The 22,830-nt window shown below is 46.5% G+C and overlaps 1 protein-coding gene across 9 annotated transcripts; it reads right to left on the reverse strand.

The window, feature by feature from the left end:
* Window positions 1-55: 55 nt before the first annotated feature.
* Window positions 56-18,781, reverse strand: stac (SH3 and cysteine rich domain). Of its 9 annotated transcripts, none has more exons than XR_009525855.1 (13): window positions 18,024-18,779; window positions 16,992-17,024; window positions 15,086-15,416; window positions 10,426-10,559; window positions 7,164-7,245; window positions 6,257-6,363; window positions 5,640-5,730; window positions 5,181-5,242; window positions 4,886-4,986; window positions 3,384-3,435; window positions 2,873-3,010; window positions 1,976-2,547; window positions 56-1,907 (listed from the first exon to the last, which is right to left on the reverse strand). XR_009525855.1 is itself a non-coding variant. In XM_060052562.1 (12 exons), the coding sequence occupies exons 1-12, from the start codon at window positions 18,120-18,122 to the stop codon at window positions 2,449-2,451; spliced, it is 1,323 nt and encodes a 440-aa protein (XP_059908545.1). In that variant the 5' UTR covers window positions 18,123-18,781; the 3' UTR covers window positions 56-2,448. The 9 variants fall into 9 exon arrangements, 6 of the variants coding, with proteins under 6 accessions (XP_059908545.1, XP_059908542.1, XP_059908544.1 ...); XR_009525856.1 differs by having other exon boundaries at window positions 56-654; window positions 759-2,547; XR_009525857.1 differs by having other exon boundaries at window positions 56-721; window positions 759-2,547.
* Between the last annotated feature and the right edge of the window lie 4,049 nt (window positions 18,782-22,830).

Consider the following 22,830-nt stretch of genomic DNA (forward strand, 5'->3'; position numbering starts at 1 on the left):
TGAAATCGATTTGATCGGAAAAATAAATAAAAAATCAGAATACTGACAAATAAAGCAAAACTTTAAAACATTTTAATCTTGTGTATACATCGTCATTGAAGTGTTATGAACCAAATAAATCCCAGGATTATGATTACATTTAAGCAATAACTAAATATATCCCATCTGATGTTATATCTATAATACTGTCATAGCAAAGCCTTGTTTTGTGGATCAGAGGAAACAGAAGGTGAGGACAGATGGCTTCATGTCTGCTACACAAGTAGGATGGGCCTCAAGTCTTATTCAAAGAATTCATTCACTTCAGCATGATTAAACGTTGACTTTTTAACACAAAAGTGAAGTGTCACGCTGTGATTAACGTTTGTTAAGTCGTTTGTTAAGATTGCTGACCCACGTCATGAGATCCGAGATTAAGACCAGGTTCAATGCTACTCCGGATCATGGTTTGGTTTTCTTCTTGAGCGACCTATTGAGGGTGGCTCTGTAGGTGATGCACGTGTCACTCTGCTACACTCCCCTCCCATGTGTCAGTCTGCTACACTCTCCTCTCACTCCTGGGACACGTGTCACCCTTCTACGCTCCCCTCTCACTCGCCTCCCACGTGTCACTCTTCTACACTCCCCTCCCACGTGTCACTCTGCTACACTCCCCTCCCACGTGTCACTCTGCTACACTCCCCTCTCACTCCCCTCCCACGTGTCACTCTGCTACGCTCCTCTCACTCCCCTCCCACGTGTCACTCTGCTAAGCTCACCTCTCACTCCCCTCCCACGTGTCACTCTGCTAAGCTCACCTCTCACTCCCCTCCCACGTGTCACTCTGCTAAGCTCACCTCTCACTCCCCTCCCTGGCCCGTAAGGGCGTTTCTGTCGCCTGCTCCCAGTTTACGGCCGTCCTCCGGTGGAGGGCGGCCAGGAGGAGGGGATGAAGACAGCTGTACTTCCTTAAGAGTCCAGGGTGGTCTCTTACCCTAACCCTATAACTCTAACCCTAACACAGCCCCCAGCCCTAACCCAGCCTCGAATCCCCTAACCCTAACCTCTAACCTCTGAGCCAGTGTAAGAGGCGGTCCTGGTTACCACGGTTACCATGTTACCATAGTGCATCAACGGTTCCATGGGACGTGCACTTCATGGTGTTTCTCACAGTAGTACAGATCATATTGGAACGCAATGTAAGCCTTATGGCCATTCTCACACCTAAAACACGGAAATTAGAGTTTCAAACATCAATGAAAGGTCCCTTTAACTCATAGGAAAAGCCTGCTATTGATTCTAGATATTGTTTTGTGGATTGAAGGAGGTAAGACGAGTACTAAACTAGTCCTCTGAGGGTCTTACAGTAGAGACGGATACTGTTGGGCGCTGTACGTTACGCTGCCTGCCTGTTAAAGCCTCTCATGCCTTTGGGGGTCCTCCCCACTCCGCCCCACAGAGGAACCTCCAGAGAAGAGCCAAAACTGGACATGACGAACAGCACTTTGTAATGTGTCGTAAAAACGAGCCCATTACAAAAATGACAGTCTTTAATCTTTCTCCAGGCTGTTTATATATCCGTCTGTGTAACTATGTTCCTGTAGGCTTAACTGCTAGATTTTAGTTTTGAAATGTAAAGAAGTATACCTATTTATTTTTGCATTTGATCCTTTATAAATGTCTTGCAATAGCTACTTCCATCAGTAAAGAAATACATTCTGCTGCTGTGGATAATCTACCGGCGCCTGCCAGAGAAATCCACGCCCTAGCCCCGCTAACCCACTAACCATAACCCCCTACTAACCCCAACCACCTAGCCATAACATACTAACCCTGACCTACTAACCCTAACCCTCTACCAACCCCAACCCACTACTAACCATAACCCACTAACCATAACCCACTAACCATAACCCACTAATCCTTACCTACTAACCCTAACCCACTAACCAAAACCCACTACCTGTAACCCAAACCATTACCCACTAACCATAACCCACTAACCCTAACCCACTAACCCTAACCTAGTAACCCTAACCTAGTAACCCTCACCCCTATGCTAACGCTACATATTAATGTTTATAACTCCTAAATGAACGGACCTTTCTGTGAAGTGTTACCGATTAACTGAGGAGAAACAAGAGGGATGTTTTTAAAGCCTGGATAATGAAGTCTCAAGGGCCCGGACCAGAGGGGGGTCCAGTGGCCCCCGTCACAGCGCTGCACTCTTTGAGCTGAGGGGCTCCGCCCACAGTGATGGAAGCGTCCTCTGTCACCTCCCCCAGGATCTCTGGTGCGTACTGAAGCTGCTCCACACATCTTCCTCTGCTGTCCTTCCAAGAAAGCCTGACCGCTTTAGGGTCCCAGCTGCCTCACGACTCTCTTCCATTCTCTCTCTCTCTCTCTCTCTCTCTCTCTCTCTCTCTCTCTCTCTCTCTCTCTCTCTCTCTCTCTCTCTCTCTCTCTCTCTCAGATGTTCTCCAGAACATCAGTAGGAACGAAGCCTCTCTTCTTTCCGCTGGCCACCTTGATGAAGCCGCTCTGCTCCACCTCGCTGCTCACGCAGATCTAGAGGGAGTAGAAGAGACACGATGTGAGGGCAGCCCTGACGCCTTCCTCCTCATCCACATGTTGGAGACACGTGTGTAATGTCTCTGATCGCCTGGTGTGTGTTATAGCATTGTTCTGTTTCTAGAACCAGCCAGGGTCTGCAGGGAGGGACTGGAAGGAGCTGCTCACTGACTGATGAATGAACCTTTTTGTAAGTATCTGCCCACAACCTCAAGGCAGACCGGGTATCACACCAAAGCCACAAACCAAACCAAGTATCAAACCAAATATATAAATATATGCAGTATATATTTAGGTAAGACTCACAGAGGAAGGTTCCTACCTGTCCCTCCTTGAGAGTGATCTGTCCCTGCTCCTTGCAGCCGATGAAGGTCCTGCTGCACCTGAACACGGAGTCCCCAGCCCCCACCTGCTGTGCGTAGGCAGCCGGGAAGAAGCCCACCCGGTCCTCGATCACTCCCTGAACAAAAGAAACGTCACGTCATTAATAATGCAGACCATGAGCGCCTCTATTTTTACATGCCGTGATCTAGATAGCAACGTGTCGCTCTGCAGCGACAGACCAACGATGCTCCAGCCTCAGCACTCATCTGTTTGCCGCGCACTCTGGGCTAACGACAAAACATTGAGACGTCTTCATGGTCTCTCAGCCGGTCTGCGGAGCCTCCGATTGGCCCTTTTGTATCCTCATTTATCGGTTCCCCTGTCGCCCACAGCTGATCCTCTGTGAGGATCAGCCTGCTCACAGGGCATTGGACCAGGGAGAGGGAGAGGCTAAAGCATCCTGAGCCAAGCTTGATGAAGCGTGTTCAGTTGAGTAATGAGTAACATGCCTTCCACCAGTCGTCGTTGGAGTCATCAGCCAGTAGAATCCGGTCTCCTGGTCTGTGAAGCACAAAAACCTCATTCAGTTTTATGATACTTTTCTTTTACTTGAGAAGTGGTGAAGGGGACATTCTTCTTTCTTTATAGGCAAGGCGTCCTGTTAGTTTGGTTTTATACATTCAGTGGAGCGTCTCTCTCCCGGACATCAGCACCCTGGGATTCAACCCGACTGTCATGATTACAAACATCTGCTCAAAGCCACAGCCTCTGCCACCAATCAGAGACCACCTCTGAGTGGAGACGCCTCAGGTCTAGTTAACGGTTTAGACTTTCCCCCGGGCAAATGGATCACAGGGCGGAGATATTTCAGAGCGGGGCAGCGGGGGGAAGGGTTGGGGTCAGAGGAGGTGTGAGGTGTGAGGTCAGAGGAGGTCAGATGAGTAGTGAGGAGGTGTGAGGTCAGAGAAGATGTGAGGTCAGAGGAGGTGCGAGGTCGGAGGAGGTGTTAGGTCAGAGGGGAGTGAGGTTAGAGGAGGTGTGAGGTCAGAGGAGGTGTTAGGTCAGAGGAGGTGTGAGGTCAGAGGAGGTCTGAGGAGGTGTTAGGTCAGAGGAGGTGTGAGGTCTGAGGAGGTGTTAGGTCAGAGGAGGTGTGAGGTCAGAGGAGGAGTGAGGTTAGAGGAGATGTGAGGAGGTGTGAGATGCTAACTCACTTGGCATCGACCAATTCCCTCAATGTCTTTTCTTATCTTTATTCTGCTTTTGTTTATGATACATTTTAACCTGGAACTGAAACCCAAACACTGAGTGGAGGTTTGATTAGAGGATTACTATCTATGAAAACACTTTGGGGGTGGATGTCCTACACAAACACTGTCTGCTTTCTAAAGGAAGTTTGTTATGACTGATGAAGGATGTTTCGGCTTGAGATGTTTCTATGGGGAGTGAGGAGATCTCTCCTACCATGAGATAGAGGTCCTCCAGGACCTATTGGGCTTGAGGTGACACATGGTTTCTATCTGGCCAATCATGGCCTCCCGAGAGCAGAAGGTAGTGAGTAGGACGTCCGCTAAATGGAGTTTGATTCAAGGAGCTGATAACTATGATGGCATCTCCAGAGAGGAAGGGAAATATGTTGTGGGCTCAGAGAACTGAAGACATCAAAGCAGATTGACACATTTGGCTCCAACACAGGAGAAATCATGGTTGGAGGTCAACTGAATGAAGGTAGTTTGAAGGGTTATCTATAGCTACTGTATCAGGATGAATGACGAGATATTTATAACCTGTCAGGTGCTTGCAATCAGGACATGAATTATATTTATAAACCAACCCTTCAAAAAGGAAGTTAATTAGATAATTAGGTGAATCTATTCGTGGCAACGTTGTCCTCACTAGTTGACAGAATAAAGTTGTGATTACCCCCAGGATGGAGTTCTGTCTTCTTAGACAGACGAGGAAAGAAGTTTTTTTTACATGCGTGTGCGTGCGTGTGTGCGTGTGTGTGTTTGACCTCATCTCCAGGTCGTGGAGGTCCAGAGGGGTGAAGCTGAACAGCGCCACATAGGTGTTCAGCTGGAGAACGTCCTTCTGCAGCGCCAGTCTCTCCTGCTCCTAGAGGACACACACACACACACACACACACACACACACACACACACACACACACACACACACACACACACACACACACACACACACACACACACAGACAGACAGACTTTTATGAGTATGATCTTTCCACTTTCCTCTGTGTTCTTGCATGAATTGGTTCTTTTTGCTCTTCTTTTCGTTGATGTGTTTCTTACCAGATTCTGAAACTTCCCTTCTGTCTCGTATCGCTCTGAGCCGTTCGCCAGGACTCTGAAGACTGAGGAGGAGAAAACAAAATCTAGACCTAGACCCACTTTCATCACTGGGCCTAGACCTAGACTCGCCCTCATCACTGGGCCTAGACCTAGACCCGCCCTCATCACTGGGCCTAGATCTAGACCCACCCTCATCACTGGGCCTAGACATAGACCCACCCTCATCACTGGGCCTAGACCTAGACCCACCCTCATCACTGGGCCTGGACCTAGACCCACCCTCATCACTGGGCCTGGACCTAGACCCACCCTCATCACTGGGCCTTGACCTAGACCCACCCTCATCACTGGGCCTGGACCTAGACCCACCCTCATCACTGGGCCTGGACCTAGACCCACCCTCATCACTGGGCCTGGACCTAGACCCACCCTCATCACTGGGCCTGGACCTAGACCCACCCTCATCACTGGGCTCCCTGGACGGGTTGCAGCCGCTGCTGTGGCCTGCTGTTTCCTCAGGGCAAGCGTCAAACTGGTCCAAGTCAGTGGTCTGAAACAGAACACATACACACAAACACACAAACACACAAACACACGTCAAACTTGGGCTCAAACGCGTTTCACACGCAAAACCAAAGGTAGAATTGATGGTGAAAAACTGAGTAAAGAAGACAAAATGTTATTGTTTCCCCCCCCAGCGTCTCCCACAGCCTCTCCCCCTAGCACCCCTTGAGATGGCGCGCTAGGGTGGGGCCAGTCCAAAGAGTCGTAATCAGAGAAAGGAATTGCTCCACTGACATCACCCGTTCAGTGTCCTGAATGCACTTTATTAGAGACGCTATGAACCTAATGTAGCCTAACATAACAAGGAACATAGAACATATAGAACATATAGAACATAGAACATATTTAATATAGAACATAGAACCTAATGTAGCCCACCTACTAGAAAATGCTTTACTCAACTATTTTGATATGAATGGAAAACTTTCTTTTAACACAACGCAAAACTTAAACAATACCCCTGATCATGTAACACAGTGATAATAATGATATTCCAATGACCAGAATCTGACCGAGCTTCTGAGAGACGAGTCGGAGCCGCTGGGCCGCTTGGCCTTCTGGGCCAGAGACGTGGCCATCCTGAGGGCCTCGTACACCGGGTCCACCTTGTTGCCGCACGCTGAGGAGAACCAGAGGACACAGAGTCTTAGGGACCGTATCAGAGACTTATGGACCGTATCAGAGTCTTAGGGACCGTATCAGAGACTTAGGGACCGTATCAGAGACTTAGGGACCGTATCAGAGACTTAGGGGCCGTATCAAACCAAAGATTTAGGGATCTTATCACAAGAGAGACTTATGGACCGTATCACAGAGAGGCTTAGGGACCGTATCAGACAGAGACTTAGGGACCGTATCAGACAGAGACTTAGGGATCGTATCACACAGAGACTTAGGGATCGTATCACACAGAGACTTAGGGACCGTATCACACAGAGACTTAGGGACCGTATCACACAGAGACATAGGGACCGTATCACACAGAGACTTAGGGACCGTATCACACCGAGACTTAGGGACCGTATCACACCAGAGACTTAGGGACCGTATCACACAGAGACTTAGGGACCGTATCACACAGAGACTTAGGGACCGTATCACACCAGAAACGAAGGGACAGTATCAGAGACTTTAGGGACCGTATCACACAAGAGACTTAGGGACCGTATTCCACCAGAGACGTAGGGACCTTATCAGAGACTTAGGGATCGTATCACACAGAGACATATCGACCATGTATGACACCAGAGACTTAGGGATCGTATCACACCAGAGACTTAGGGATTGTGTAACCTTGAGTTGAATGGTATTCTTAATCAAACAGCGTTTAGTGATCAACTCTACAGTGTGTCCTACTCAGTATAAATTACAATTTACAACTATGTACCACTTGGTTAAAAGGATGGAGAGATGTTTTACCGATAGGCATGACTTCTTTGATGCATCCGAACTGTTCCTGGATCAGCAAAGGGGAGCTGTAGTAGCGGCGGAAGCCTTTGGGCTGACAGGGGGAGAGGAGAGAAGTGTCAGTGGAACAGCACTGAAGGTCACAGCACTGAAGGTCACAGCACTGAAGGTCACAGCATTGAAGGTCACAGCACCGAAGGTCACAGCACCGACGGTCACAGCATTGACGGTCACAGCACTGAATTCACAGCCCCAAAGGCCTGCTCTTCTCAATGTGCACAGCTGAATCACTGGTTCTGTTTGGAAAACCACTAGACTGGGATAGCAAAAAATAATGTGTAATCACAATGCATGCAGATTAAAAAGTGACAACCAAAACAAATTTAAGTTTGAGTGAAATTTTGCCAAGTTCTAATCTTAATGCAATACGACTCATACTCTGTTCTGCTTTCTATTTGTAATCTTACAGAACCATGCATCAGATTGCTCACAAAGGAATTTCAGAAGCGGCCCAAATATTTCTCCCAGAGTTTATCCAGACACACAATTTAGGACAGATCAAATTACTGTGTGAGTTACTATTATTATCTTGTGATTAGAAGATTAGGCCTATTGCTCCCACAGAGCATTGCATAGTAGCAACATGCTACACGTTAACAGATACTCTATTGCTCCCACAGAGCATTGAATAGTAGCAACATTCTACACATTAGCACATGCGCTATTGCTCCCACAGAGCATCACATAGTAGCAACATGCTACACGTTAGCACATGCTCTATGCTCATTTGCACAGATGAAACATCTATGTTTTATTATTTTTCAGTTGTTTCAGTTGTTGGCGGCAGTGTGTCCTGGTTTTGTTTTCCTGTCCAGTGAGGGGTTGTTGTGTATTGAGGTTCAACTCGACCCCAGGGGCCACTAAACGTCCTCGTCTCGCTCTCTAGGTCCCAACGCAGCGGAGAAACACTTCCCTCTAGGGGTCAGCCTCCTCCAGCTCTTCAGAGAGACAAGGTCTCTCTGAAGAAGTCCTGTAACTCGTCCACCTCTTCCATACCTAGCTCCTTCATAACGTGTTTCAGAACATGCGGTCGGTCGCTGATACAAGCCACTGCCTCACTTAAAATCAGGAGCTACTAAGCAGCCAACATTAGGGACGTCAACGGCAGATATTTCACAGATGATCATATTGTGGTGATTTATGAAATCCAAATACACAGATGATAAACTAAAAGTTGTTTTGGCCAAGAGAAACAGGCTTGAGAAGTAGTGTGCGAGTTGAAACCCTAATTTAGAGTTGTATCCTCTGGGGAGGCTTCCTGTTTTATGCGTGACCTTTCAACTTATTTTCCACTGAGCTGATCCTATCTCTCCAAGCAGGGAGTCTTCAAGCTCGGTAAAACTGAGTTATGAGTCACGGTAGAACAGGCAAGAGTTACCATGAAACACAGGGAGGGACGTCCTGGCCATCTCTCTGTGTTTAATGTCAGCATGGAACATTCAAATCACTCTTTTCATGGAGGAAAACATGAAGTAGAAGTGTATCAGATTGTATCAGCGTACCACTCTCTCTCTCAGCCTTCTCCATGTTAGGGTGATGTTGACTCTCTCCAAGTCATTACAAAAGATAAGCGATGGAAACGCCTGGCATCCAGAACATATCCAAAGGAAGCGAAACCTTGGCAGCGCGATTCAAAGAAGGATTAGTCTTCGTTTTTCAGTAACGCACGCGCATGCGTATGTGCGGCATGCGTTTGTGTGGTTGTTATTTGCTTGCATATGTGTGCGATTGCAGATGTGTGTTTGACTTAAAGTCCCGTCGTGGTCGTACATAAAGACAAAACCTAAACTGGTGCTGGCCAATTCTCTGGTCTGTAATGGGAGATGGCAAAATGACGAGTGGTTTTTGGCACATCCATTCATGACCACTTCCTCCCTGGAAAAACAGCCAGCCTCCAGCCTGCACAGCCTGACCCACTCATCACCAGCCCCCTCACTGCTACGCCCACAAACTGTGTGTGTGTGTGTGTGTGTGTGTGTGTGTGTGTGTGTGTGTGTGTGTGTGTGTGTGTGTGTGTGTGAACGAGAGGTGGAAAAAGAGAGAGGGGGAGAAGGAGAGCGGTAGGAGGAGTGGGGCGTTGTGTGTTATGCCAAGTCGTAATCACATCAGTAACCAATCTCAATAATCATCCCGTTATAATGATGACAGACCATAATTCAGTATATAAAGCACAGATTGATCATAGCTGATGAGCAGCAAAAGGTTTTCAGTTGAGGTTTTTCTTCATCTACAACCGGGATCATGCTGTTGACTGAGCTATTACACATCCCACACAGATCCTCCTTCCATTGACTTCTCTGAATAAGATGAATCATCTACAAACGGTCTACAATAGTCTAATCTACAAAACAGTGGATGACTCTATGCCGGACGTGTGTGGCCCTTTATGTCTTCTATCTAAAAGCCTTCTAGTCCATGTGTCTTCTAGCTGAAAGCCTTCTAGTCCATTATGTCTTCTGGCTAGAAGCCTTGTAGTAAAAGCAGTCTAGTCCTTCATGTCTTCTAGCTAAAAACCTTCTGGTAAAAGCCTTCTTGTTCTTCATGTCTTCTAACTAAAAGCCTCCTAGTAAAAGCCTTCTAGTCTTTCATGTCTTCTAGCTAAAAGCCTTCTAGCCCTGCGTGTTACACAGCGTGTAGTGCAGGACAGATGATTGATGATCTATGAATGATCTATTGATGATCTATGAATGACCTATGAATGATCTGTTGATGATCTATGAATGATCTATGAATGATCTATGAATGATCTATTGATGATCTATGCTCTCTGTCGGTCTAACCTGCTGGCCGTGAGGCCGTTCTTCATGCTGGTTCACGGAGGCCCCTGGATAGAAGTTCTTAACACAGCAGTCCCGCAAAGGCACTGGCACTTTACCAACGATCAGGAGCGAGGATGAAGACGACGGCCAGATCACTCGTGATGATGTGTCGGCTTTATATTCAGTTTATATTCAGTCACTAACAAACAGAACCACAAATAGGCTAACTATTTTCAGAGGTAGGGGAATAATAAATAGCAGCAATTAAGCGTAGTGTCTGAAACGGCGCCATCCCACGCATCTTCTGTGGTTCTACCGCAGCATGCATTCACCATCTGTCCCCCGTGTGTGTGAACCCTGTGTGTGTGTGTGTGTGTGTGTGTGTGTGTGTGTGTGGGGGGGGCGGCCTGGGGGCGTCCCCAGGCAGCGTGGAGGGTGGTGGGGGGGGGTCTTACCAGCTTGCCCTGACAGCGCTGTCGCCCCACACCGTGCTCACACTTATGGTGCAGGCTCATCTTGCAGGCTTTGCAACGCAGGCCGTGCTTGGCTGTGTTCCCCGCCAGGAATACCACATGCTTGGCCGTCGTTCCTAATGGAGACGCACAGACACACACACACACACACACACACACACACACACACACACACACACACACACACACACACACACACACACACACATAGACATGTAAGGTTCGCGTACGCCGAGAAATACAGTACAAACACGCCCTCAGACTTATGTAAAGAAAAACTAAATAAATATTATGGTCCCGTTGAGGGGTGTTGATGATGGACTGTAGAGGAATGCACAAGTGAGTCACAACCCGTACCCAGTCTGTTTTAAACCGTCAAAGGACACAAAGATAATAAGGAACGATTTGAAAACAAAGAAGGCCTGAATTTACATTCAGAAGATGCTTTTATCAATAGCGACTTGCAGCTATTCATACACACACTGATGGCGGAGTCAACCACAAAAGGAGACGGCCAGCTCCTCGGGAGCACTTAGGGTGAGGCTTCTCGCTCAGGGAAGCCTTGAAACTCACCGTGGGGGAGCCGGGGAATCGAACTAGCGACCTTCTTCTGGTTACAAGTCACCCCGCTGAGCTAAGCCGGACATCCGTAGATAACATCTGGTCTCCACAGCTCACAGAAGGAATGTCAAATCTATACTAAAGCAGAACTGCTGGTTATCGACCCTATCAAACCATTGATTGTTCAAATCCATTATTCCTAACGATCACATTAACCTGATCACAATACTTTGGTCACTCATCTTCTACATCACATGACTCCATCAACTTTCTATTGAACATAGGATATATCTGCTTCATAACTAACGCCTCCTCACACCACGTCAAACCACACACATTAAACAAAGACAGACCTGAGGGGTGTGTGTGTGTGTGTGTGTGTGTGTGTGTGTGTGTGTGTGTGTGTGTGTGTGTGTGTGTGCGTGGCTGTGTGTGTGTGTGTGTGTGTGTGTGTGTGTGTGTGTGTGTGTGTGTGTGTGTGTGTGTGTGTGTGTGTGTGTGTGTGTGTGTGTGTGTGGCGTGCGTGCCCATGTGCGTGCGTGCCCGCGTGCGTGCGTGGACGGCAAATGTGTTATGAGTTTTAGATTGCCGTAGCGGAGGAAGTTGACATGATGGACTGAGATAAATATACAGTGGAAGGATAGCGAGACAGACAGGCAGACTTGGTGACATAGATCACAGTAGAGAGACCTCTGTGCTGTGATTGGTTGCTGTCTGGCAGCTCACAGCCCCCGGTGATTCATTGATGAACCAATGAGCATGGGCCCTGCTGTGACCCGGTCTCTCTGTGTGACCCGGTCTCTCTGTGTGACCCGGTCTCTTGCTGTGGCGCTCCCTCTTTCCACTCTAAAATGTGGACGCATGAAGAATTAATTGATCTACTGGTCTGGAGGGTAGGATTGGTCTGTAGGACTGGTCTGTAGAGGTAGGACTGGTCTGTAGTGGTAGGACTGGCCTGTAGGAATGGTCTGTAGTGGTAGGACTGGTCTGTAGTGGTAGGACTGGTCTGTAGTGGTAGGACTGGTCTGAAGTGGTAGGACTGGTCTGTAGGACTGATATGTAGGACTGGTATGCAATGGTTGGACTTGTCTGTAGGACTGGTCTGTAATGGTTGGAGTGGTCTGTAGCAATGGTCTGCAGGACTGGTCTGTACTGGTGAGACTGGTCTGTAGGACCTTTCTGTAGTGGTAGGACTGGTCTGTAGGATTAGTCTGTGGGACTGGTCTGTACTGGTCTGGAGGGTAGGACTGGTCTGTAGAACTGGTCAGTAGGGCTGGTCTGTACTGGTCTGGAGATGTGTTTCTGTTCAACCTCTGGTTTCTTTTTGTCTCACTGACAGAACTTTACATTCGGGTCGTGACACAATGTGGACAATGTGGAAGATTATAAACAAAAAAACAGCACGGGATGTTGAAGTCAGACAACATCCAATGTGTTCCTCTGGAGCACGAGACCAAACCCGAAGGACTGGGGTTAACCCTAACCCTACAGCTCTGTGTTCTACAGAGAGGTAAACACAGGGTTGACACTAACCCTACAGCTCTGTGTTCTACAGAGAGGTAAACACAGGGTTGACACTAACCCTACAGCTCTGTGTTCTACAGAGAGGGAAACACGGGGTTAACCCTAACCCTACAGCTCTGTGTTCTACAGAGAGGTAAACACAGGGTTGACACTAACCCTACAGCTCTGTGTTCTACAGAGAGGTAAACACACAGCACTGGGGTTAACCCTAACCCTACAGCTCTGTGTTCTACAGAGAGGGAAACACGGGGTTAACCCTAACCCTACAGCTCTGTGTTCTACAGAGAGGGAAACACGGGGTTAACCCTAACCCTACAGCTCTGTGTTCTACAGAGAGGTAAACACACAGCACTGGGGTTAACCCTAACCCTTAAACTCTGTGTAATACAGAGAGCTAAACACCAATAACTACCCTCCACACACACAACTCATACAACAGTTTTTTTTTTCTTCGTTCCTATGGCGAGACAGGAGTTTGTCAGGGATACAAACTGAATGATAGGTGGGGCCCCTGGTGTGGCCCCCTGTGAGATCTGGTATTGCTGGGCCCCGCTGCAGAAATCATGACCTGCTGACGGCAACCACACCTGTCGCAACGGCCTCACCGATCACAACTGATCTGGGAACAGATCCTTGTACCATTGTCGCTGCGTTTATTGTGGGCTATTGTATCAGGAACCAGATCTTAATCAAAGTATTCCTGGACAGTAGTTGGCTGGAGATTCAATAGGCTTGTGAGACCACATTTCAGTGAATTCCTTCTATTTCTGTGCTTTTCAATGATTTGTTGAAGTGCTTATTTTTTTCATTGCATGCCATCCTTAGTAGGAGGAGCAATAGCAAAAGACTATCAACCTACAAAACTAAAACTAAAAAAACAGGGATATAATGTTGCTCCGTGAAATGTGTTACTATGAAAGTGTTAAAGTAATTTAGTTAAACGCCATGACCCAATCAAGTTACAACAATCTAATTCCATGCGTAAAAAAGTTATTAAAGCGCAACATAATTATGATCAACACAGGATGAAATGTTCCGATTGCTTAGGAACGTCTTTAGCTACGGTTAGAATGTAAATGTTGGCGCAGACTTCATGTCCAAATCTGGGATAAACACATGCAGAGGGTCAGCTGGCTTCATGGTGTTGTGATGCAATCCTACTGAGAATTGTTAGAAAAACGCTGATTTGAACATGATATGAAAAGGGCAGAAGTTTGTCCTTTGCAAAGAACTTTCCTCAAGAAACCGCATACAGTGAATTCATCCCCAGGAAGGATTAGCATCATTTAACTGTGATGCAACTCAATTAAGGTCAACCTGCTTTTCTGGAAACTGACTCACTCACTTCCAAGCACCAACCTGGAAAACACATTTCACGAGTTGTTTTCCAGCAGAAAGCCAGGAATCAAACCTTGTGAATCACAGAGCATTCTAACGAGTGGAGGGTTAAAACCTCTACCTCCCTATGGCATGCATTTAATAAGGATACTTAATATTTAAAACTTCATACATTTAGTAAGAATAATTAATACTTAATACTTCATGCATTTAGTAAGAATACTTAATACATGAATTTATCATTAGGAAAATTAATGTGGTTCTGGTAGATTTCTTCATTTGACACTTCATTTCAAACAGAAGTTTCAATGTAAATAGACAAGAATTGTGGCAGTAATAAGATATGTATATTAGTTGAATACTCCAAATACTCTTAGGTGACGTCTTCGACTTCAGGAATTAATAAAATACATATTCTCTCTGTCTAATCTGGTAAATAAAACATAGTGCTGTAGCTATCATCTAGGTACGTATCGAACCCTATGAGAGAAATGCATTATAAAGTTCCCACTTTGCTATTTCATCTTCCGTAGTTCATATCTTTTCCTTGCTTAACCCTTTTATTTAATTTGATCATCAGATTTCTCATAATTTGTCAAACAAAGTTTTTGACAAGCCTAGATTAGGGTATATTTACGTTTATTTAGGATTTTACATCAATTATCTTTTGAGGTACAAGCCCTATAGATGCGTTAGTGTACTGGTCCGTTCTCTATGTGTACTGGGAGCACTACTGTACTGGTTCCCTTGATTCCCTGCATGTCGGGTCAAACGTGTGCACATGACAACAATATTGTGCTTGTGACCACAATGTTGTGCACGTGACCACAATGTTGTGCACGTGAACACAATGTTGTGCACGTGACCACAATGTTGTGCACGTGACGAATATGTTGTATACGTGACCACAATGTTGTGCACGTGAAGACAATGTTGTGCACGTCTGATCCTGGCAAAGAGTTCACTCACGTCTCACTCTCGGGCCGAGAGCAGAGAATAGAGAACAGAGAACAGAGTGGGGGTCCTCACCTACGAGAACAGAGAACAGAGTGGGGGTCCTCACCCACGAGAACAGAGAACAGAGTGGGGGTCCTCACCCACGAGAACAGAGTGGGGGTCCTCACCCACGAGAACAGAGTGGGGGTCCTCACCCACGAGAACAGAGAACAGAGTGGGGGTCTTCACCCACGAGAACAGAGAACCGAGTGGAGGTCCTCACCTACGATCATGTGGTTGCAGACGTCGCAGAAGGTGGGCTTCTTGAAGATGTGCTCCATGAAGCAGTGGCCGGCGGCGTCCAACGTGTACGGGCTGCGTGACGACGGGGAGCGGGACGACGGAGGGGGGGCGGAGGGGATGGCGGGCGGGACGGGGGGGATGTGGTGGTGGGGGTTGTGGGGCGGGGCCAGGCTGTTGAGGTGGCTCGTGCTGCTGCTGACCTCCGACAGCAGCTCCGACTTGTGGTCTCCGCTGCTCCTGAAGAAGTTGTCGGCGCTCTTGCTGCGGACGCTCTTGGTTTTGAAGGACAGAGAGCGCTTCAGCCTCTGTAGCTAGGAAGGGGGGGGGGGGTGAGAGGAGAAGAAGAGTGGGAGAAAGGTGAAGAAGGTTTATGAAGGAGAGGTGGAGCTGATGAGACATGCAGATTCAAAAGAGGGGCAGTGACGGGGAAATGCTTTGGATGTTTTTGGTGTGCTATGAAAATTAAGTCCAAATCGGTGATTTGGACTTATTAATTTGAAGTCTACTAAATTCCTATGCACAATATTCTTTAATGATCATCTGGTGTAATGCTTCATCTCTGCTGCACAGTTGTGGCTGACAAGAAGTCGATTGCTTACAGCGTGTCCTCATTCAGCAGGGGCCACATGGGGGCCCTAGGGCCACATAAAAGCTGATGTGTTTTCAGAGCGCAGGACAATGGATCACATCAGGATAATCACTAAGATGCCAGGAGGTCACTGTCGTCCATCATTCGTCTCTATCTCATCACAACCTTCTTTATCGTCATGTGGGACTGACCCCTCCTCATCTAACAGTTTAACGTTCCTCTCTATCTCATCAGTCCTCTCTCTCATATTGTAGTCCAGCGTTCCTCTCTACCTCCTCATGACCCTTCAGAGGTCATTGTTCTCCAGCGTTCCTCTCTATCTCATCATCACTCTTCAGAGGTCGTTGTTCTCCAGGGTTCCTATCTACCTCCTCATGACCCTTCAGAGGTCATTGTTCTCCAGGGTTCCTCTCTATCTCCTCATGACCCTTCAGAGGTCATTGTTCTCCAGGGTTCCTCTCTATCTCCTCATGACCCTTCAGAGGTCGTTGTTTTCCATCGTTCCTCTCTATCTCATCATCACCCTTCAGAGGTCATTGTTCTCCAGGGTTCCTCTCTATCTCATCATCACCCTTCTCTCTCATCATGTGGGCCTGACCCCTCCTCGTCTTACAGTTTAACGGTAATAGGCCATCATGCACTATGCATGCAAGTCATTCAGTAGTGCTTTGAGAACTTATTTCTTCCAGTAAAAGAGTCTGATTTGGTGTGACCAACATATACTCTTTCATGAGCAGTTCTAGTGTATACTTAAAATTAGTTTTTACTACCGTTAGTTATGGTTATGACTCAGTTTGTTAGTTGTTAGGTTGGACATGAGCATGCAAAACTGTCATGGAGTAAGACAGTGTTTTAGCAGCGGCTATATGGAGTAAAACATTGTGTTTGTTGTGTGTTTGTGATGACGACAACTGATTGATTGGTCCATCCGACCAATCGATTTAGACCATTAGTTTACCCCCTAACACCCACGTCAACGCTCCGTTTTAATGACCCGTCACAGCACAGGAAACAACGAGGATGAAGCAGCATCATACGATACAATCATATGATTGGGTATTTATTCCAAAAAGGATTGTATTGTTGTATATTGAGACAAATGCTGGCGGTGAATCACTCACTTTAATTGGGTTTCCCTTGTGTTAATTTCAGTTGTTGACTCATTTTAGTATTTGATGGCATTCAAGTTGTCATTTCAAACCACTTTAAACCTTGTACACATGCATAAAAACAGCTTATGGCTCAGATACACAGCAGGCAACAAGAGGAACCAGCCTCAGATGGGAGCACATCTCACCTTCCGTTTCTGCTGATCCGGCCTCAATGAGTTCTTTAAGGGACAAACACAGCATGATGGCAGAGGGCCAGGATGTAGAACATAAAGTACACTTAACATAAAGTACACTTAACATAAAGTACCCTGCCTTAAAACACTGAACCGAAACGCATTACATATCATGTACAGCAGGCTGGTTACAACACCTGACATCTGAAACCGATCATCATTCTCTCTCTCGTTCTCTGGCTTCACCAGGGCTTGTTCACCTGTTGTTCATCCAGGAGACCATTAGGACTTAAGGACCAGAGATATGTCTTAGTAGGACTGATGGCCAGGAACCACCCAGAGATATGTTTTAGTAGGAATGATGAAGACCTGGAAACCACAGACAACTGGTACGGACAACCAGAAGAACAAAAGGTTCACCATGTCAGGGTCAAAGTCTTACTGTTCCTCGTTATAATGAAAGGTTCACCGTGTCAGGGTCAAAGTCTTACTGTTCCTCGTTATAATAAAAGGTTCACCATGTCAGGGTCAAAGTCTTAATGTTCCTCTACAGAACGAAAGGTCACCATGTCAGGGTCAGACTCTTACGGTTTCATGAGCTTCATATCGTTCGTATCGCCTACTTTAATGGCTCACACTAGAGGTGTTTGTCTAAACTATATTTTAAGCCCAGGAACTTATATATCCTTCTCTGTGTGCCACACAAACGGGAAGAGTAGCAATATCACATTCCTCTTAAATAATATTAATAAATAATAAACTCATTCCAGAAACTGAACGTATTTCAGGCCTGGGTCTGCTCTCCTAGCTTGAGGCTCCTCCTCTCTATAGAGGAGGAACTCTATAGTGTCCTGGACTGATGCTCATGCTGTTACCTTAGTGACTTCTCTATAGATAGATATTGAGGTGCCGTGACTCTCCTAGCTTGAGGCTCCACCTCTATAGATAGAGGTGGAGGTGTCCTGGACTGATCCTCAGACTGTAACCTTGGTTACCTCTCTATAGAGAGATGGGGGTGTCATGGACAGATACTCAGACGGTTACCTTGGTTTCCTGGCTCTGAGAGACTACCGGTGAGGCAGGGGTCTCCTCTCCCTTCTCCGCACCCCCGCTGGGCTCCTCCATGCTCTCCGGAGGGATCATCCTAGAGAACCCAGAGCTGAGGTTCTCCTACTCGGTGAAGTACACAGAGCTGAGGTACTCCCGCTCGGTGGCTCCTCAGGAGGATCTAGGGAAAACAGAGCTGAGGTTCTGCTGCTTGGTTCTCAGCATGCAGGCTCGCCAATGAACCGATCCGCGAGCTTCAAATTCAGTGTTCAGCTTGTTTTAGTGATAACCTAAATCCATCTGAAGTCCTCCACAATCAAGAGCAAAAAAAAGACGACAGTCGAAAAGTTCCGAGGAGTCAAAATAAAATAATTACAGATTTTCTCCTATTTCAGAGTCTCGGTGTGAGTTCCGTTTTCTCGCGCGCTCAGCAGAAATCCGTCCAGAACTCCGTCGCGCTCTCAGCAGAACTCCGTCTCGCTCTCAACGGAACTCCGTCTCGTTCTCAGCAAAACTCCTTCTCGCTCTCCGCATCACGTCCGAACTGCTCGTCTCGTGCTCTCGTGCTCGTCTCGTGCTCTCCTGCTCGTCTCGTGCTCTCCTGCTCCGTCCGCTCGCGCTGAAGTCCAGACTCCAGCTGAGTCTTGTCTCGCGCTCGGCTCTGGGGCTGGGGGCTCACGTGGGCGGGAGATGGGATGGGGTCGTCCCTCTTCTGCTGGGAGACAGTACTGGGAGTGGTGGGAGATGGGGTATGTTGGTCAAAGTACTGTGAGTGGTGGGAGGGGGGGGGGGGGGATTGTTGCTGTCACAGTTCTTGGAGAGGTGGGAGGTGGGGTGTGTTGTTGTCAAAGTAGTGGGAGTGATGGGAGGTTGGGTGTGGTGTTGTCACAGTAGTGGGAGTTATCGGAGGTGGGATATGTTGTTGTCACAGTATTGGGAGTATTGGGAGATCGGATATGTTGTCACAGAACTGGGAGTGGTGGGAGGTGGGATATGTTGTTGTCACAGTAGTGGGAAGGGTTTTTAATTTGATATGATATGAATGATATGGCAAATGGATGCCATTCTGACATGTCAATAGGCTGTCGATGACAGACATGTCAGTAGGCTGTTGATGACAGACAAACATGTCAGTAGGCTGATGACAGACAGACATGTCAGTAGGCTGATGACAGACAGACATGTCAGTAGGCTTCTGATGACAGACAGACATGTCAGTAGGCTGTCGATGACAGACATGTCAGTAGGCTGTTGATGACAGACATGTCAGTATATAGGCTGATGACAGACAGACATGTCAGTAGGCTTCTGATGACAGACAGACAGACAGACATGTCAGTAGGCTGTTGATGACAGACAGACAGGCATGTCAGTAGTCTGTTGATAAAATACATGTCAGTAGGCGGTTGATGAAAGACATGTCAGTTGTCTATTGATGATAGACATGTCAGTAGGCTGTTGATGAAAGACAGACAGACATGTCAGTAGTCTGTTGATAACAGACATGTCAGTAGGAGGTTGATGACAGACATGTCAGTAGGCTGCTGATGACAGACAGACAGACATATCAGTAGGCTGTTGATGACAGACAGTCAGACATGTAAGTAGGCGGTTGATGACAGACAGACAGACATATCAGTAGGCTGTTGATGACAGACAGACAGACATGTCAGTAGGCTGTTTGATGACAGACAGACAGACATGTCAGTAGTCTGTTGATAACAGACATGTCAGTAGACTGTTGATGAGGGTGTTGGTGTACGTACTGATGTCTACCGTTACCCAGTACTTATTCCAGCCCAGTGAACCACTGCTGCCGCTGCCAGCTCCATGTTTGGGAACGTTTGGTGATTTAACTGTTTGTGTCGATGGGTTCCGGAAGTCACATGACGTGGCACAGCGACGCCCACTCATCATGAGCAGCTCCCTAACAAAGCTCCGTGAGAAAGAATGCTGATGGTCTGCATGCCTGCCGACTTTACATGGACATGATCTCATCTATGATTCAGTTATTGATTGATCTCATCTATGATTCAGTTATTGAATCATGTCATCTATGATTCAGTTATTGTTTGATCTCATCTAGGATTCAGTTAGTGATCTGGGTTCTTCTGATTGTTTTTATTTGTTCTTGTTGTTGCAGGATTTCACTAGTAATCTCAGGAAACCAGGAGAGATCATTCTAAAAAATTGAGATTCCTCTATCACATTGAAACCCACTTTCTCGGTCACACTTGCGTCTGCCAAACTGCATGTTGTGTCTCTCTCCTTTGGGTTCTCCGCTGCTGGAACAAGACGTGGGTTAGGGGTAGTAAGTTATTATTAGACCTCGTCTCCTACTCAACATGCAGTTCACGTCGGGAAAGGAACCACAGTGGATTCCCGCTGTCTTCCTGCATGCGTGGAACCCCTTGATCTTCATGTCTGTTGAAGGCTTTGAGCAGACCAGGGAAACGCCTTCATACTGTATCTCTCAACCAATACTTAACAATAATAACATAACTGAAGAAGAGTTAGAAATGTAAGTGTCAAATATAAAGTCGGTTAAAACCCATTTGAAACATAAAGCATATGGCTGGCAGAAGATACATGGCTACAGAACTAGCCATCTCTGATCTACATCGTGGAGGCCTGTGGGAAATGTGGACATCAAGAAAGTGACATGATTTCAACTAGGGATGCACCGATCCGATATTTGTATCGTATCGGTACCGATATTGAAGACATTTCTAGATCGGGTATCGTTTTTTTTTTTTTTTTTTACGTTTATGTACATACTTGAATCCTATTCCTACTACCTTGCTGCTTTGATAATTGAATTTCCCACGAAAATGTTCTCACGGGATTAATAAAAGTGTATCTATCTATCTATTGGCTGATCTATTCAGTTTCTATGCTGTGCGCTGTGAGTGACGTCATAAACAAGCAACACGCCGTGCGGAGCCTACAGTGATTGCAAAATGGAGCGAGCAAAAGGATCTGCTATCTGGAGCTATTTCACTTTACCTAAGCCAGCAAGCTCCACGGCTACATGCAACATATGCAAAGTAAATGTCCCGAGGGGTGGTACTAAACCTTCTAGCTTTAATACCACAAACCTTATAAAGCACCTCCAAAAATTCAAGTCTCATGATCCCAGTCTTTTCCCCTCAATGAAACTTACAGTTTGTAGCCATAATTTCGCGCTGTTTTTCTATATCGGTATCGGATCGGTATCGGCCGATACTAAACCTCAGATATCGGTATCGGTATCGGAGGTGAAAAAAGCGGATCGGTGCATCCCTAATTTCAACAGGATTGTCCTTTGGAGGTCGAGTTTATGAAAGCATCTTGGTGGCCGCAAGTAATTGTAATGAACACATAATGATTTTACTGAATGAATGATATCCTCAACGTCACAAATTATTTTGTGCTTTAGTATGGAACTGGCCCAGCACATTGGTTAATAAAGCTTCTTAAAGCTTAATGTTTCACATGTTTAACAACTCAACATATTCAGAGGTTATTTGGTCTGGAAAACCTTCATGTATGTCATTGCCTTCTTGCTTAACATGTTGTTTCAGAGGAACGTTAGGTTGTTTCAGAGGAACAGCGGAACGTTCTGTGGTTTCAGAGGAACGTTAAGGAGTTGCAGAGGAACAGAAGAACGTTAGGTGGTTTCATAGGAACAGAGGAATTTTACATAGTTTCAGAGGAACCTTAGGTGGTTTCAGAGGAACGTTAGGTTGTTTCAGAGGAACGTTAGGTTGTTTCAGTGGAACGTTAAGGAGTTTCAGAGGAACAGAGGAACGGTAGGAGGTTCGAGAACAGAGGAATGTTAGATGGTTTCTGGGGAACGTTTGGTGTTTTCAGAGGAACAGATGAATGATAGATGTTTCAGAGGAACGAAAGGTGGTTTCAGAGGAACGTTAAGGAGTTTCAGAGACACGTTAGGTGGTTTCAGAGGAACGTTAAGGAGTTTCAGAGACACGTTAGGTGGTTTCAGAGGAACGTTAAGGAGTTTCAGAGACACGTTAGGTGGTTTCAGAGGAACGTTAAGGAGTTTCAGAGACACGTTAGGTGGTTTCAGAGGAACGTTAAGGAGTTTCAGAGACACGTTAGGTGGTTTCAGAGGAACGTTAAGGAGTTTCAGGGGAACAGAGGAACGTTAGGTTGTTTCAGAGGAACAGATGAATGATAGATGTTTCAGAGGAACGAAAGGTGGTTTCAGAGGAACGTTAAGGAGTTTCAGAGACACGTTAGGTGGAACAGAGGAATGTTAGATGGTTTCTGGGGAACGTTTGGTGTTTTCAGAGGAACAGATGAATGATAGAGGAACGTTAAGGAGTTTCAGAGACACGTTAGGTGGTTTCAGAGGAACGTTAAGGAGTTTCAGAGACACGTTAGGTGGTTTCAGAGGAACGTTAAGGAGTTTCAGAGACACGTTAGGTGGTTTCAGAGGAACGTTAAGGAGTTTCAGGGGAACAGAGGAACGTTAGGTTGTTTCAGAGGAACGTTTTATCAGGTTCCACATGTCGATTTGATGGCTCAACAATTTATGAATTATATTCAAACACACACACACGCACACACACACACACACACACACACACACACACACACACACACACACACACACACACACACACACACACACACAGCAGCAGCAGCATGTGTCACTCTAATGGGCAAATTAAATCCCAGAGAACCCAAGCTAATTAAGCTAACTTATAATGTGGGACGACGAATGGTCTCTGTAGGGGACATCATAATGACAAGTGTGTGTGTGTGTGTGTGTGTGTGTGTGTGTGTGTGTGTGTGTGTG

Source organism: Gadus macrocephalus, chromosome 5, assembly GCF_031168955.1.
Source record: "Gadus macrocephalus chromosome 5, ASM3116895v1".
NCBI classification, from domain to species: domain Eukaryota; kingdom Metazoa; phylum Chordata; class Actinopteri; order Gadiformes; family Gadidae; genus Gadus; species Gadus macrocephalus.